We start from the raw sequence: 14,984 nt of genomic DNA, 5'->3' as shown, positions 1-14,984 counted from the left end.
ATACTGTAGTTATCATGAGCAGTTAAAATTGTGAATGATGTCAGCTTATATCAAGGATTTATGAGATCACAGGCTGAATGGTAACTTTGGGATTAACTTTCTTAAAATATTACCTTTGCAAGTTTGGTTCTATGATAAATCAACATAATTTGTAGAGGAAAACATTGTTCTCTGCTGGGGCCTGTGTATATAATCCAGACAAAAAGTTATGTACCATTATCTTAATTTCTAGCTTTGTGATAAAGTGTTTGAAATAAGGTTGCATAGTCACCAAGGGCTTGGGCGAGAGTAGAATCCCTTGATTGTTCGTTCCCATTGCACAGAAAGATTAGCATCACAAATTTTTTATTTGTTCTTTTGAAAAGTCCATGTGTCTGCAAAAATTGTCTCTTTTTTCAGGAAAACATACTAAGAAAATCACATGCGGATGTTGGAATACAGAGAATCTTCTTGCTTTGGGTGGTGAGGATAAAATGATTACCGTTAGTAACCAGGAAGGCGACACAATAAGACAGGTAATACATTGTAGTCCCTGCGTGAGAGGTTCGTTTTCCCTTGTAATAAACAGTTTCATATCAAGCTAGTGTATCAAATTTTAAGTCACACTGTGTGGTAGTGGCACATGCCTTTAATCCCAGCACTCAGGAAGCAGAGGCAGGTGGATCTCTGCAAGTTTGAGGCCAACCTGGTCTACAGAGCAAGTTCCAGGATAGCCAGAGCTGTCACACAGAGAAACCCTGTCTTGAAAAAAAGCAAAAAACAAGTCACTTTGTAGAATATGCATATAATTTCATATTTTAAAATATATTAATATTATTTTATTCTATGTGTATGAGTATCTGCCCACAGTAATGTGTACATACCACATACATGTCTGGTACCCAGAGAAGTCAAAAGAGGGTGTCAAATTTCCTGGATGATGCAAACAATCATATGGTTTGCAACTGAACCTGGGTCCTCTGCAAGTGCTCTTAGCTACTAAGCCTTCTGTCTTTCTAGCCCCCTCCAGCCCCCAATCTTATGTTTTAAATGTGAGAAACTTTTGTCTGTTCCCATGCACCCATACACATGCGCAGCACCCAGATACAAACACTCATACTGTCACACTTGCATGCACACGCACCCAAATCCTTTGTTGGGTATTATTAGGAAATTCTTCTTTAAGATGAATATGTTATCTGTTAAAGGAAATATGTTTTCCCCTTTGGTATTAAATGAATTATTAGCTCTGTGGTTTCAGTGAGTATGTTTGTGATGAAGTTTTATTTTATGCATGTATGCTGATAAATGTTAAGAACCAGAGGATTCCGGACAAGATTTCAATTAAGATGGAATTCTACTACTGCTGAAATTTCCCAGGATTGATTTAATCCTATGGGAACATTATTTTTTGAACTACTGTCTTTACTGTAGTATTGACTGAAACGTTCTTGGAATATCTGCGTAGGCACATGAATAAACCTTGCTCTGTGCCACAGCCACACAATTGGGAATGCCGTGTATTCATCAGTTGCTGCTGTATAACAAAACATCTCAAAATGCAGGCGCTTAAAACATCTGTGTTTCATGGTTGTCGACAAGGAATCCAGATGCAGCTTCTTCGGGTACCTCCGCCTCAGGGTCTCCCACAAGGCTGTTACTAAGTTCACTCCTGTAGTTGTTAGCCAAGTTCAGCTCCTTGCAGGTTGCTGCTCCTACACAGAATCACTAGTCACTGCAGGTCCTGATTCCTTGTCACGTAGATCTCTCTGTCCCGTGGAGTATACAGTGGTTGAATATGGTTTGTCACCAAGGGTTTGTGTGTCAGAAGTTTACATTGTCTCATGTGTATAATGTCAGGAAGAGTTGGAGCCTAGTAGGAGGAGATGGAGTCCTTACAGTCAGGAAGGAGTTAATGTAGTTCTCTTGGGATTCTGGTAAATAGGTGAAGGTTGTTCTAAAGATCAAGATTGCTGGGGCTGGAGAGATGGCTCTGCAGTTAAGAGCGCTGGCTGCTCTCCCAGAGGACCTGGGTTCATTTCCCCGCACCCACATGGCAGCTGACAACTGTCTATAATCCCAAGATCTGACACTCTCACACAGACATACATGCAGGCAAAACACCAATGTACATAAAATAAGAATAAATTATTTTTTTAAAAAAGATGAAGCTTGCCTTGCACCTGCTTCAGCCCCATGTGCTGACCATGGCCCTCGTATTCACACACACTCCTGCCATGATGCTAGGTAGTCTTCTAAAAGACACGTGGCCTTTCATGATCAGCTACCAAATCTTGTGGTACAGCTTACAAGCTCTATAGCTCTGGGAGATGGTAAAGATCAGTAAAAATTTAGATTATGATCTTTAAGCGACAGAAAACAGCCTGAATAAGACAGAGTGCAGGCAGATGTTATAACGCAGGGTAGGGGTGTGGCTCAGAGGTAGAGCACTTACCCAGCATGCGCAAGGCTCTGTGTCAGGCCTGACCAGCACCAAATAAGGAAGGAAACCAGTTGTGACTGAATTGTAAGTTCCAAAGTAGAAGGACTACAAGAATATGGCAGTCGGATATTGTTTTTGCCTCTGTCTTTCTTGTATAACAGTAGAGAAGAAGGCTGCTTACATGGCTGCCAGCTCCCTTCCATCTTAGCGCTGCTGTTTCCTAGGATGCATCTCCATCTGCCAGCTGAGAGCTGGTGCCCGGGGTCATGTGTGCATTCAGCCCCAGGGAAGGAAAGAAGGGAGGAAGGACAGAAGAAATTAGTGAAGGAGCTGATCCCAGGGGGCCTGTCCTGAGTTAGTCTACCTGGACGACCAGATGCCCCAGGAAAACTTACCTTAGTTGTTAATGCAGTGTCTGTCATTCTGTGCAAGCAAAGAAGCCTGAGCAGAGGTAAGGGGGGATGGCCTAGTCCAGGCTGCCCACGCTAGTTGAAGGTATGCATGGAGATTCAGATTTGTAGTGAACAAGGTGGAAGAAGCGAGTTGGTTCTGTGTCTGGGATACTTAGAACAACTCAAGCAGAAATGCGTGCCTCTGCTGTGTTGAGGAGAACCATAGCATCACTAGTGTAGATCTTTTTAAAAGAGCTTTTATTCATTATTACCGTGTGTGCCTGCACACACAAGAATGGCGGTCAGAACACCTTTGTGGAGTCCGTTCTCCCCTTCCGCCTTTATTTGGGTTCTGGGGATCAGACTCGGGTTAGCAGGCATAGATGCCCAGCACCTTTTATACACCGAGTCATGCCACTCCTCAAGCTAGCATAGTTTTTAAGATCCTGGCATTCTAAAAGGAGTTTGCTTTGGCATGATTTCTAGAACCCTTCCAATTAGGAGCATCCTATTCTGGTGCCCCTTAGAAACGGAAAGGTAGGTATACTATATGTGCTGCGGCACCCCCACTGGGTGCCGTATCCCAGTCAGGGGTTGTACATGTTTGTTCCTTGAATCATGAATGACCTTAGGATACTTTTTCTACAGAGCATCACAAGAATTCATTACATCTTGCCAGTATTTGCGTACAAGATCATTGTTTCCACTTTCTAACCTTACGAAGTCTCCATCCAAAGCTAGACACACCACTTAAGGTGTCACGTGGTAGGCAAAGCACACATTGCAGGTTTTTATTGTCTCATTCGTGACTCTGTCCTGGTTCAGAGTCACTCCAGTGTCACCCATGCTTGGCTTGCCCCTGTCCTGCTCAACTTATCATACGTCAGCTGTGGGGTCTAGAGATCGGTTTGGCTGTTTTGTCTTGGTTTTGCAGTTTTAGGGTTTGAACCTAGGGCCCCATGTGTGCACGGCAAACGCCCTACCACTGAACCATCTCTAGCCTACTGTTTTTTGCATTTGAGACAGGGCTAGCCTGGAACTCATTATGTAATCCAGGCTTGCTAACACATGACCATACTTCTGCCTCAGCCTCCTGGGAGTTTTAAATTTAATAATTCTACATTTTGTTTTTAGAAAGTACTTGGTAGTTCTTTTAAAATCCTACTTGAAATGTGTTCAAAGGTAATGTATACATGGAAAAATAATTCACAGATGATAATGATGACACTCGTAATTATGGAATGACAAAGCATTGCTGAGACATTGTTGCTCACCTGTCACACTGACAAAATGATATACGTTGTGATCACGTGTTATAAAACTGTTATAAAACTGTAGATAAAAATGATATACCCCTTCGGGGTGGACATTTGAAAAAACTGGCAAAGCTACACAGGTTGCAGCAGTCAACCCTGCCATTGTTAGAGCCTCGCCTGCAAATGCATCTCCTACAGCACAGAAATATAGTCTGCTGGGCTACAGACACTGGCTCAGCAGTGAAGAGCACTTGTTCTTCCAGAGGACCCAGGTTCGATCCCAGCATCCATGTGGCAGCTTCCAACCTTTCATAACTCCTGTTTTATCAGCCTCATGTGACCTCTGAAGGCACCAGGCACACGCATGGTGCACAGACATACCTGCAAGCCAAAATCATATACATAAAAAAATCTAAAATTAAAACTGAAAAATAAAAAGTGCAGTCTACCGAAACATTTAAAAACCTTTATTATTTTTTAGTTTATTTATTTATTTTACATCCCAGTCCTTTCTCATTTTTATGAGTAGCCTTGTCTCTTTAAAGTCTCTCTCGCTCTCGCTCTCTCTCGTGATTGTGTTTTAGGGACTTTCAGTGTCTTGTTCCTCCATAAGTACCATTCTTTTGACCTTAAGCTCATTCTCTGCAGGGTTTATCAGACTTGGAGCATTTGGCCCAACCCTTCAGGGTATGGTGGGCCCGGCTCCTTCCACCTTTCATTTAATTTCCCCCCAGAGGAGCTCCCAGACTGCTCGGTGTGTAAGCCAGAACCGCAGATTCTAGTGAGGATAGGGGAGCAGGGAGCAGAGCGTGGGTTACGTCCGTGAGATGAATGTTGGATTTTCTGACCTGGACCACAGCTAAGAAGCAGATCCCCTGCCGCCCTTCTCTCTCCAGCCACACTGGAAGCTGCAGCTTGAACTCACATGCATGCTGCCTTCAGTGTGGTATTTGCTGCTGATCTCTGTAAATCCTCCCTTGAGCTTAACTTTCCATTTAAGAAAAACACACATTCTGTTTCACCCAGAATTTCTAGGTATTTGGCAGTAGAATTTTAAGGTTCATAATCCAAATTTAGTCATAAATAAAAGTAAGCTTTGTGGAGCTTTTGTTTGTTAGTTTGGTCGGTTGAGTTTGGCTTGTGAGTGTTTGTTTTTTTCAAGACAGGGTTTCTCTGTGTAACTTTGAAGACTGTTTTGGATCTTGCTCTATCCAGGCTGGCCTTGAACTCACAGAGATCCGCCTGCCTCTGCCTCCCAAGTGCTGTGATTAAATGCTTGCACCACCACCACATAGCAAGCTTCATGTTTTATTAATTCAGAATGACTCTCTAAGGTTTGATTAAGAGAGGGAAGGTATTCTGAATTGAACCCAAGGCTCAGTGATGCCATGCTTGGTGTGTGACCTGTCCCCGAGCTCCACCCTGATGAGAGTGACTTGAGTCTGTGCACAGTGATGATTGATATCTTACACCCACCCCCCCCACCCCCCACCCCCCGTGCACAGTGATGATTGATATCTTACCCCCCGCCCCCAGACACCGGTGAAATCAGAGCCAAGTGACATCAAGTTCTCCGCCAGCAAGACCGATGACCGAATTTCTTCTGCTGAGAACACAGTAAGCATTCCAATTCAAGCCCACACCCAATCATTCTGGGAGTTTCACCGTGTATCCAGTTTCCTTTTCCTGGCTGGCTCAGACTTTGATAAGTTATGTCTGTTGTTTCTTAACCAAGGTAATCCTCATCTCTCAGACCTCAAAGTTGTGTTTGCCATTGCGAACTTCCTCCATCCCAGCAGATGAGGACGTTTCCTGTTATGGCTACTGTTGCTGTGCCCATTTCTGTGCTAGAGAAAACACAGAGATTCCTTTAAGAATGGAAACAATAGAGCCGGGAGGTGGTGGCGCACACCTTTAATCCCAGCACTTGGGAGGCAGAGGCAGGGGATCTTGGAGTTTGAAGCCAGCCTGGTCTATAGAGTGAGTTTCAGGACAGCCAGGGCCACACAGAGAAATGGCTGTCTCAAAAACAAAAACAAAAACAAAACAAATAAAAAAAAAAGGGAAAATGATTTCTATGTGATTTAAGTTTTTTTTTCCACATTCCTGATGGTAAACAGATCATAGCTTGTGTTTCTTTAACATGTACAATTTCCTTGCTGTACTATTATAATCTAGAATCCAGATAATTTTCATAATAAACATAAAAACATGTAAGGAGGTAATTTCATTATTTCCTGAAAGGCTATGTTTTGATTTGATGCTGTTGTAGTTGTTAACATTTTGGAATCCAGGAAATATAGCCAAGTATCTTTTTGTTTTGTTTTGTTTTGTTTTTGTTTTTTGTTTTTCGAGACAGGGTTTCTCTGTAGCTTTGGAGCCTGTCCTGGAACTAGCTCTTGTAGACCAGGCTGGCCTCGAACTCACAGAGATCCGCCTGCCTCTGCCTCCCAAGTGCTGGGATTAAAGGCATGCACCACCACCGCCCAGTTGCCAACTATCATCTTTAACGTAAGATAATATACACTTTTCTCTCTTGGGCATAAAGATCACCTCTGATGAGAATTGTAGTTAGTTCTGATTTTGTGTGAGTAACATAGGGATCCTTTTTCAGCCGTACTCACCTGCGGGTGATGGAAAGTGATGGGAGTTAGCTAGCTTACCCGTAGAAGAGCACACCTATAACCCTCCTGGCTGGCTCACAATCAAGTAGCCTCTTAGAATGGAAAATTCTGTACTGCAAAAGTGAATTCAGCTGCGGCAGAACTATGCCAGGTTACTTTCTTAAAGAGCACAGTAACTGACGAGAGGTATAGAGAGTTCAAAAGACATCCACAAAGGTATTGTAGTGTAGCTCAGAGGGATATTGATAATGCATAAAGCCAGAGACCTTTGCCAGACTCTCCATCATAAATGCTTTTGGCTACTTTTGTTAGATTTTATACTAATGTTAGCATTTAGCACATCCAGCTTTGGCTCGCTGTGCTCGTAATGGGGTTGGCTGTTTGGACTTGCTCGTTGGTCTTCTCGTGAAATTCTGAGTAACTCATTCCACGATCTCCTGATCTCTCCTGGCAGATAAGTGCAGTAGTTGGCAAGAAAATGTTGTTTCTTTTTTATCTGAATGAACCAGATAACCCAGTTGATCTGGAGTTTCAGCAAGCCTATGGCAACATCGTCTGCTATAGTTGGTATGTACAAAAAACTAATTATAGAAAAAGACCCGTGTTTTCTTACTGATGATGTTTGCCTGTCTGTAACATTACATTCTATGTATGGCATTCTCCTCATTGCAACACTGAGTCTGATTTCACGTGTAACACCACCCAGCATGTTACCTGATACACAGTAGGGCCTCTGAATTTTATTCTATCATATGAAGGGTTTTGCCATTTTGCCCTTGATAGTTCATCTCCTTTTTAATCCTGTGATCACTTTGCTGCTGTAGGTATGGTGATGGCTACATCATGATTGGCTTTTCCCGTGGGACATTTCTGGCCATTTCTACTCACTATCCAGAAGTTGGGCAAGAGATATTTAAGGCTCGCGACCATAAGGATAATCTAACCAGCGTGGCCCTGTCCCAAACCCTGAACAAAGCTGCTACATCTGGAGATAACTGGTTAGAGTCGCATATTTCTGGGAATGTGGGGATGTCTTAGTTAGGGTTTCTGTTGCTATGAAGAGACATTATGACCATGCCAACTCTTATAAAGGAAAACATTTAATTGGGGCTGACTTACAGTTTTAGAAGTTTAGCCCATTATCCTCATGGCAGGAAGCATAACAGCGTGCAGGCAGACATGGTGCTGGAGAAGGAGCTGAGAGTTCTACATCTTGGCCTGCAGGCAGCCGAAGGAGAGTGGGTCCCACACTGAGTGTAGCGTGAGCATCTGAGACCTCAAAGCCCACCCCCATGGTAACACACCTCCTCCATCAAGACCACACCTCCTAATAGTGCCAATTCCCCATGGGCCAAGCACTCAGACACATGAGTCTATGGGGGCATTCCTATTCAGACCACCACAGGGGGATACTCAAGAGAATCAACAGAATTTTGTGGTTGGTGTGCATCTGACATCCACACTTCCTTGGCTTCTTTTTCATGATACAATAAAAACATTTAAGTCCCCTGTTTCCCTGCTCATATTCAGATGGTCAGCACTCATAGTCTCTTGATAATGTATAGTGAAATAGAAGACTGTTTAAATTCCCGGCAACCACATGGTGGCTCACAACCATCTGTAATGAGGTCTGGTGCCCTCTTCTGGCCTGCAGACATACACACAGACAGAATATTGTATACATAATAAATAAATAAATATTTAAAAAAAAAAGAAAACACCTAAAGGTTTCATGGCTCAGAACAGAAGAATAAAATGGAGTATGCTAGAAAATCAGTCTAAAACTAAAATGTGAGTTTGGGATTCCATGAACTGAGCATGCTCCATCTGCTGCTCCTGCTGACCCAGCTGTAAACCAGGGCAGGTGTACAGATTGAAGGGCTTTGAAAATTAAGTATAGCAGGCCAATCACAGGACGAGACCAGAATTCATGTGCCACAGCTCAGCAGGGAGAACCCCATTTGTCTGCCAGTCTTTCCTAGCCAGTGTTGACAGCAGCCTGAAATCTGAAGTGGGCCCCAGGGCACATCCAGGGCCCATGAAGGAGCCATTGACTGCAAACTGAAGCTGTAGAGAGAGAATGCCTAGCTGGAGGAGGGAGAGAAGTGGGAGGAGAGAGGGTCCAACAGCAGGGCCAGGGGCGATAGGGGGAGGAGAGGGTCCAGCTTGTAGGGTCAGGGGTGGGGAAGAGGGAGGGTCCAGCAGCAGGAACAGGGGCAGGGGTGTAGGAGAGAGAGGGTCCAGCAGCAGGGGGGGGGGAGAAGGGAGGGTCCAGCAGCAGGGGCGGGTGGGGAGGAGAGGGAGGGTCTAGCAGCAGGGTTTGGGCAGGGTTAGCGAGGAGGGTTGATTAAAAACAATGTGCAAAAAATGCCAGAATGAAACCAAATAAAAATAGATGCTCCTTTTTCTTTACTTTCAGTGTAAAAATCCACGATTTAACAGAATTAAGAGACATATATGCTATAATTAATCTGGATGACGAAAATAAAGGTATTGGTCTTGGCAAAGCTGACTTGTATTTTGTCATTGTAGTTATGGAGAATAACGATTGTTGTGTGATTTGCATTCTTATAGGCAGAATTAAATTAACATCTTTCCGCGAAGCTCCCTAAAATAGGTTCTTTACTTTAGGAACTGTGATAATCCGTACTACTTGACTAAGAGGTTGTAAATATGCCTGGGTACCAGAGGCTTATAGCAAACTTTAATCCCAGTTGTACAATGGATGTTTTGTTTAAGCCATAGCAAATGACTCAGTGCCCATATTCTCCTATTAATGTGAATATGGAAAGTAAATAGTGAAATAGCAAGATGATTTAGGAAAGAACACATCTAAAGTTTTTCTGCCTATTGCATAAAACTATTTATTTGATTGCATGCCACCGTGTATTGCGGATTTGGACAACGGTTTGTTTTGTGCATTGTTTCAGGGTTGGGTACCCTATCCTGGACTGATGATGGCCAGCTGCTAGCACTGTCTACCCAAAGAGGCTCACTCCACGTCTTCCTGACCAAGCTGCCCATCCTTGGGGACGCTTGTCACACAAGGATTGCCTATCTCACCTCCCTCCTTGAGGTCACTGTGGCCAACCTCATTGAAGGAGTATGTAAATCATACGGTCTGTCCTTCGTTTATGAACTGAAACAGTTTTGGCAGTTGGTTCACTACTGCTACAATCCTGTGTTGTAGGAGCCACCAATTGCAGTTTCTGTTGATGTGGAGCCCAACTTTGTCGCCGTGGGTCTCTATCATCTGGCTGTGGGGATGAACAATCGAGCTTGGTTCTATGTCCTTGGTGAAAATGGCAAGTCTAAATCCAAGTGTTGTATTCTCGTATACCATTCTACTTCTGTACTATGTAGAAAGCACTAGAAGTGATTTTTGAGACTGAGTCTTCCTTTTATTTTCATCCTGACATCTCTTTCTTAACTTAGATGCCTCTGTTTCCACTCTAAATCCTTTGCATAGTGTCTAGACAGATTGCATTCTTTGCTAGACCCTAGGTTGAATGTCCCTTTCTGCTAAAGGATTGTAGCTACCCTGTGAGCTTGACTTAATCTAGAAGATAAAGCTGCTTTAAAGGGGTAGTGAAGCTGATGAGACAAAATTAAGCATTTGTGATCTCATTCTGCACAATGGCTCTGTTGAAGCACACCTTAGCCTGGAAGGTGCTTAACCAGGGTGTCCATTCCTTCCCATTTTGTTCTTTGAATACTGCTATTTCCATATAAAGGGAACTTGATCGTTCATTGTCCCTTCTACCTATTCTTTCCCCAGTTCAAAGTCAGATAAAAAGCCCTGAGAAGTGACCCATTAAGTAGAAAACTCCATTCTTGTTACTTAAGGCCTGGTTTCTTCTGCTTGTGATTTTATCTGCTGTTGTTTTGTTTCTTATGGACCACAAGGGACTCCCAGAGGGTAACTTACGTGGCAACTAAGAGTTTCTTTAGAGTGGATGAAACAGGTTTTTGTTCAGAAGATCCTTGCCAAGTATACATTGAACAATCATTTGCAAGTAAGTAGATGCAGTACTTGTACCTATAATTTAATGTGCTTAAATGTTTTTGAAATTGATACAGCTGTAAAAAAGTTAAAAGATGTGGAATATCTGGGAACGGTAGCCAGCATTTGCCTTCATTCTGACTATGCAGCCGCGCTCTTTGAAGGAAAAATCCAGTTACATTTGGTAAGTATAATCCTCCTTTCCCGGAAGCCTGATGAGTGCCAACAGTGCTGCTCACATTAACTGTCGTGAGATGATCCCGTTGGTAATCTGCATCTAGATGAGCTGTGAGCACCTGAAGAGCATGCGCTCACTTCTGTGCTTGTTGCATGCGGGGATCCACCTAACTGTGCCTGCTGTTGTTGTTCATTCCAGAGAGACTGGCCCCTGTGGGGGCAGGAGTCTAGACCAGGGCATAGCACACATCTGTTTCCTGATTTCTGTATTCGGGAAGCCAATGAAACTAGCTGCTGAACCTGCTACACATAAGCTTCCCACTAAAAAAGGATGTTCGGGCTGCCCTTTGGGCGAGCTGTCATGTTTTGTGCCTAAGCTGGAGTAAGGTAGTTTGAGCATCTAATTTGTAGTTGAACTTGGGAAAAGACACTTTTCCCTAGCTAAACACCTTTATTTACTCAGATAAACCAAGGAACCACTAAATCAGCAGTTCTCAGCCTGTGGGTCGCGACCCCTTTGGGGGTCACATATCAGATATTTGTATTACTATTCATAACAGTAGTAAAATTACAATTTTGAAGTAGCAATAAAGTAATTTTATGGTTGGAGGTCACCACAATAGGAGGAACTGTATTAAAGGGTTGCAGTGTTAGGAATGTTAGGAACCTTATTTAGGAACCATGGCCCTAAATAAAACTTCTTCATATTTTAGATAGAAAATGAAATCTTGGATGCTCAAGAAGAACGTGAGACTCGGCTCTTCCCAGCAGTGGATGATAAGTGCCGGATCTTATGCCACGCCCTAACTAATGATTTCCTCATCTATGGAACAGATGTACGTATGAGCTTCTGGAGGAAAGATTCAATACAAATAAAGACGTCTGTGATCAGTTATACACTTATGTAGAACCTAGGTGGCTTAATTGGCTAGTATCAGTGCTTGGTGATTTTAAGTAGTTTTGATTACTGTACTGGCTAGTTTTGTGTATCAACTTAACCCAAGCTAGAATCATCAGAGGGGGAGAAGCCTCAATTGAGGAAATATCTCTATGAGATCCAGCTGTAAGGCGTTTTCTCAGTTAGTGATCAATGGGGCAGAGCCCAGCCCATGGTGGATGGTACCGTCCCTGGACTTGTCCTGGGGTCTATAAGAAAGCAGGCTGAACAAGCCATGGGAAGCAACTCGGTAAGCATCACCCCTCCATGGCCTCTGCATCAGCTCCTGCCTCCAGATTCCTGCCTGCTCGCGTTCCTGTTCTGACTTCCTCCAATAATGAAGTATCATCTGGAAGTGTAAGCCAAATAAACCTTTTCCTCCCCAACTTGCTTTTTATTCATGGTGTTTTGTTGCAGCAACAGAAACCCTAACTAAGAGAACTGCATAATGCAGAGGGTAGACTCTGCAGTCTGACATTTGGGGCTCAGATGTCACTTCTATGACCTGCTAGCTGTGGACAGCTCTTCCAGCCCCACCTCCCCTCATGGGTGCTAATATAATCTCCTTTTTTACATATTGTTACATTCATTTGCTAAACCTTGGTCTAAATTTGATCTCTTGGGTGTTTGTTTGTGTAATTAACCCTGTGTTTTATCTGCATGTTAATATCTTTGTGCCACATATGTGCTTGGTGCCCTCTGACACCAGAAAAAGCTGTCAGATCCCCTGGACCTAGAGTTACATGTAATTGTGAGCCACGGCTGGCTCTGGGAATTTGACTCAGGTCCGCTGAGAGCAGCCAGTGGTTTAAGTGCTGACCATCTCTCCAGCTCCGCTGTGCTACAGTTTTAGTTTTGGGGGGGTTGGTTTTGTTTTGTGAGGTGGGATCTCACTGTGTAGCCCTTGCTGGCCTGGGACATTCTACATAAAGTAAGATGGTCTTGAACCACAGAAATCCACCTGCCTTTGCCAGTGCTGGCATCAAAGGCATGACCTACTGGCTTGTTTATATGGTGCTTTTACCTAGTCTTGGTATCAGGGCAATACTGACCTCAGAAAATGAATTATTCATCTTCAACTTTCTGGAGGCATTTATTAGAATTGAGTAAATACTTTTCCCTTCCATGTTTTGTAGATTTCACAAGGGAAGACTGGCAGGCTGCTCAGTACTTCCTGGGCAGTTGATTTGGCTTGACTGTACTTCTTCCATAGACGAGTAGGGAGACAGCAAGCGCCAGGGGTGTACACAGCAAAGCCAGACAGGGATGCAGGCATCTGTAGTCTACAGGGCTACACTAGACGGAAGGAGCCAGCACCACAGCCAGGCAGTTCAGACTCAGAGCTAAACCCTGAGGAAATTGGATGACTCCATGCATCCCTGGAAGCAGGCAAGGATCTGCTTTCTGGAAGTTTCTCCAAGGTAGTTGTGTGAGGGGTGACCTGGACAGCCTTTCACAAGACTGCCAGCCTGCCTGTAGTTGGCAGTGTCACTGACTGCTAGCCTGCCTGTAGTTTGTGTCTCTGACTGCCCAGCCTGCCTGTAAGTTGGCAGTGTTGCCCAGTGCCCAGTCTGCCTATAGTTGGTGGTATCACTGGAGTTTACTGGTTTGTTTTTGAAAGTTTCTCTAGCAAGTAGGAAATCTATAAATCGATGTGACCACATATCACTAAACATATTACAGTTGCTAGATTATTGAATTGCTTCTGAATTCCCATTTCATTTCTCCAGAGTCTGTGATTTCCGTATATATTAAGTGCATTAGCTCTTCCTTTATCAAAAGTAATCATGTTTTTCTTTTAAAATTATCTAAATTAAATGTGAAAAGTCAGTATTTCCTTAACCACATCTTAAATTCCCTGACCGAACTTCTTTTTTCTTTCTCTTCTCCAGACTGGCATTATTCAGTATTTCTTCATTGAGGACTGGCAGTTTGTCAATGACTATCGACATCCTGTTGGTGTGAAAAAGCTTTTTCCTGATCCAAATGGAACCAGATTAGTTTTCATTGATGAGAAAAGTGATGGATTTGTTTACTGTCCTGTAAGTCTAGAAAATTTGAAACTGTGAGCTGAGGCTTAACTCAGTGACGGCAAAATGCTTGTCTAGCAAGCTTTCCTATGACCTGGGCTCAATTGCCAGTGCTGGGGAAACAAGACAAAACTTAAAACGCTCAAGTTTTAATGCAATAAAGTAGAAAAGGGTTTTGTTGTTTTGTTTTGTTTGTTTGTTTCTGAGACAGGATCTCTCCATTATATAGCTCTGACTGTCTTGGAACTTGCTATATAGGCCAATCTGGACTAAACTCACAGTGATCACCTGCCTGTCTCGGGGCTGGGATTAAAGGTGTGTGCCACCACACCTGCTAAAAAAGTTTCTTTTAATAAAGTATTTATCAAATAAAGTTTTCCCTTCCACAGAGTCAGGTCTTATAGTCCTTTGCTGTCATCTGTGTCATATTGTGTCAGTGAGCAATGTCAGGAAAACTTCCCTGTTGTTCTGTAATTTTTATATCAGTCTCACAGAGATTGTCATTGTCGTTGAGAATGGATGTTATTGTACTGTGTAGCCCAGGCTAGCCTCAGCCACTCAAGTCTTGACTCAGAAACAATGCACCAGAAAAGTTGCTCCATACATCTTGAGCGGCATCAACTTTTAGTAACTTAGAGCCAATTGTGTCTAAACTTACAGTTTTTTCCATAACCTAGTCCAATTATCAAGCCCTGGATTTTCCCAGGAACTGTTGTTTTGTTTGTTTGGTTGGTTGGTTAGGTTTTCAGGGTTTTTTTTTTCCAAGCCTGATATAGTACAATAATCGGAAGAGACGCTCTCCTACTGTGGAAAGCTGGGGTCAGAGTGGTGTTGGGTTGGAGGTGGGCTGGTAAGCCATGCCTGCTGGGGCTGCAGACAAACTCTTAACAGGGCAGGTTGTAATGACAGACACATGAGGCAAATTTGTAAATCCTGTCTTGTAGGTTAATGATGCTACCTATGAGATTCCAGACTTCTCACCAACCATTAAAGGTGTTCTTTGGGAAAATTGGCCAATGGATAAAGGTGTATTTATTGCTTATGATGATGATAAGGTGTACACTTATGTGTTTCACAAGGACACCATCCAAGGTACCGAATCATTCACTGTATTTTTTCTGATAAATGAATTTCCATTGTAGT

General features: G+C 43.2%; 1 protein-coding gene across 4 annotated transcripts in view; it reads left to right on the top strand.

The window, feature by feature from the left end:
• Wdr19 (WD repeat domain 19) overlaps positions 1-14,984 on the top strand; it is a 73,891-nt gene that overhangs the window by 24,193 nt on the left and 34,714 nt on the right. For all 4 annotated transcript variants that reach the window (XM_041671590.1, XM_041671589.1, XM_041671591.1 and 1 more), the window contains 11 exons: positions 400-515; positions 5,607-5,687; positions 7,149-7,261; positions 7,519-7,692; positions 9,114-9,184; positions 9,625-9,797; positions 9,885-9,999; positions 10,775-10,881; positions 11,588-11,710; positions 13,704-13,853; positions 14,786-14,933. In XM_041671590.1, coding sequence (XP_041527524.1) covers positions 400-515; positions 5,607-5,687; positions 7,149-7,261; positions 7,519-7,692; positions 9,114-9,184; positions 9,625-9,797; positions 9,885-9,999; positions 10,775-10,881; positions 11,588-11,710; positions 13,704-13,853; positions 14,786-14,933 — 1,371 coding nt within the window. The remainder of the gene's footprint in view (positions 1-399; positions 516-5,606; positions 5,688-7,148; positions 7,262-7,518; positions 7,693-9,113; positions 9,185-9,624; positions 9,798-9,884; positions 10,000-10,774; positions 10,882-11,587; positions 11,711-13,703; positions 13,854-14,785; positions 14,934-14,984) is intronic.

Source organism: Microtus oregoni, unplaced genomic scaffold (assembly GCF_018167655.1).
Source record: "Microtus oregoni isolate MIOR12 unplaced genomic scaffold, Mior012 000021F_ref0000039, whole genome shotgun sequence".
NCBI classification, from domain to species: domain Eukaryota; kingdom Metazoa; phylum Chordata; class Mammalia; order Rodentia; family Cricetidae; genus Microtus; species Microtus oregoni.
The sequence above is the reverse complement of the archived record's forward strand: the minus strand, read 5'-3'. Positions and strand labels throughout refer to the sequence as shown.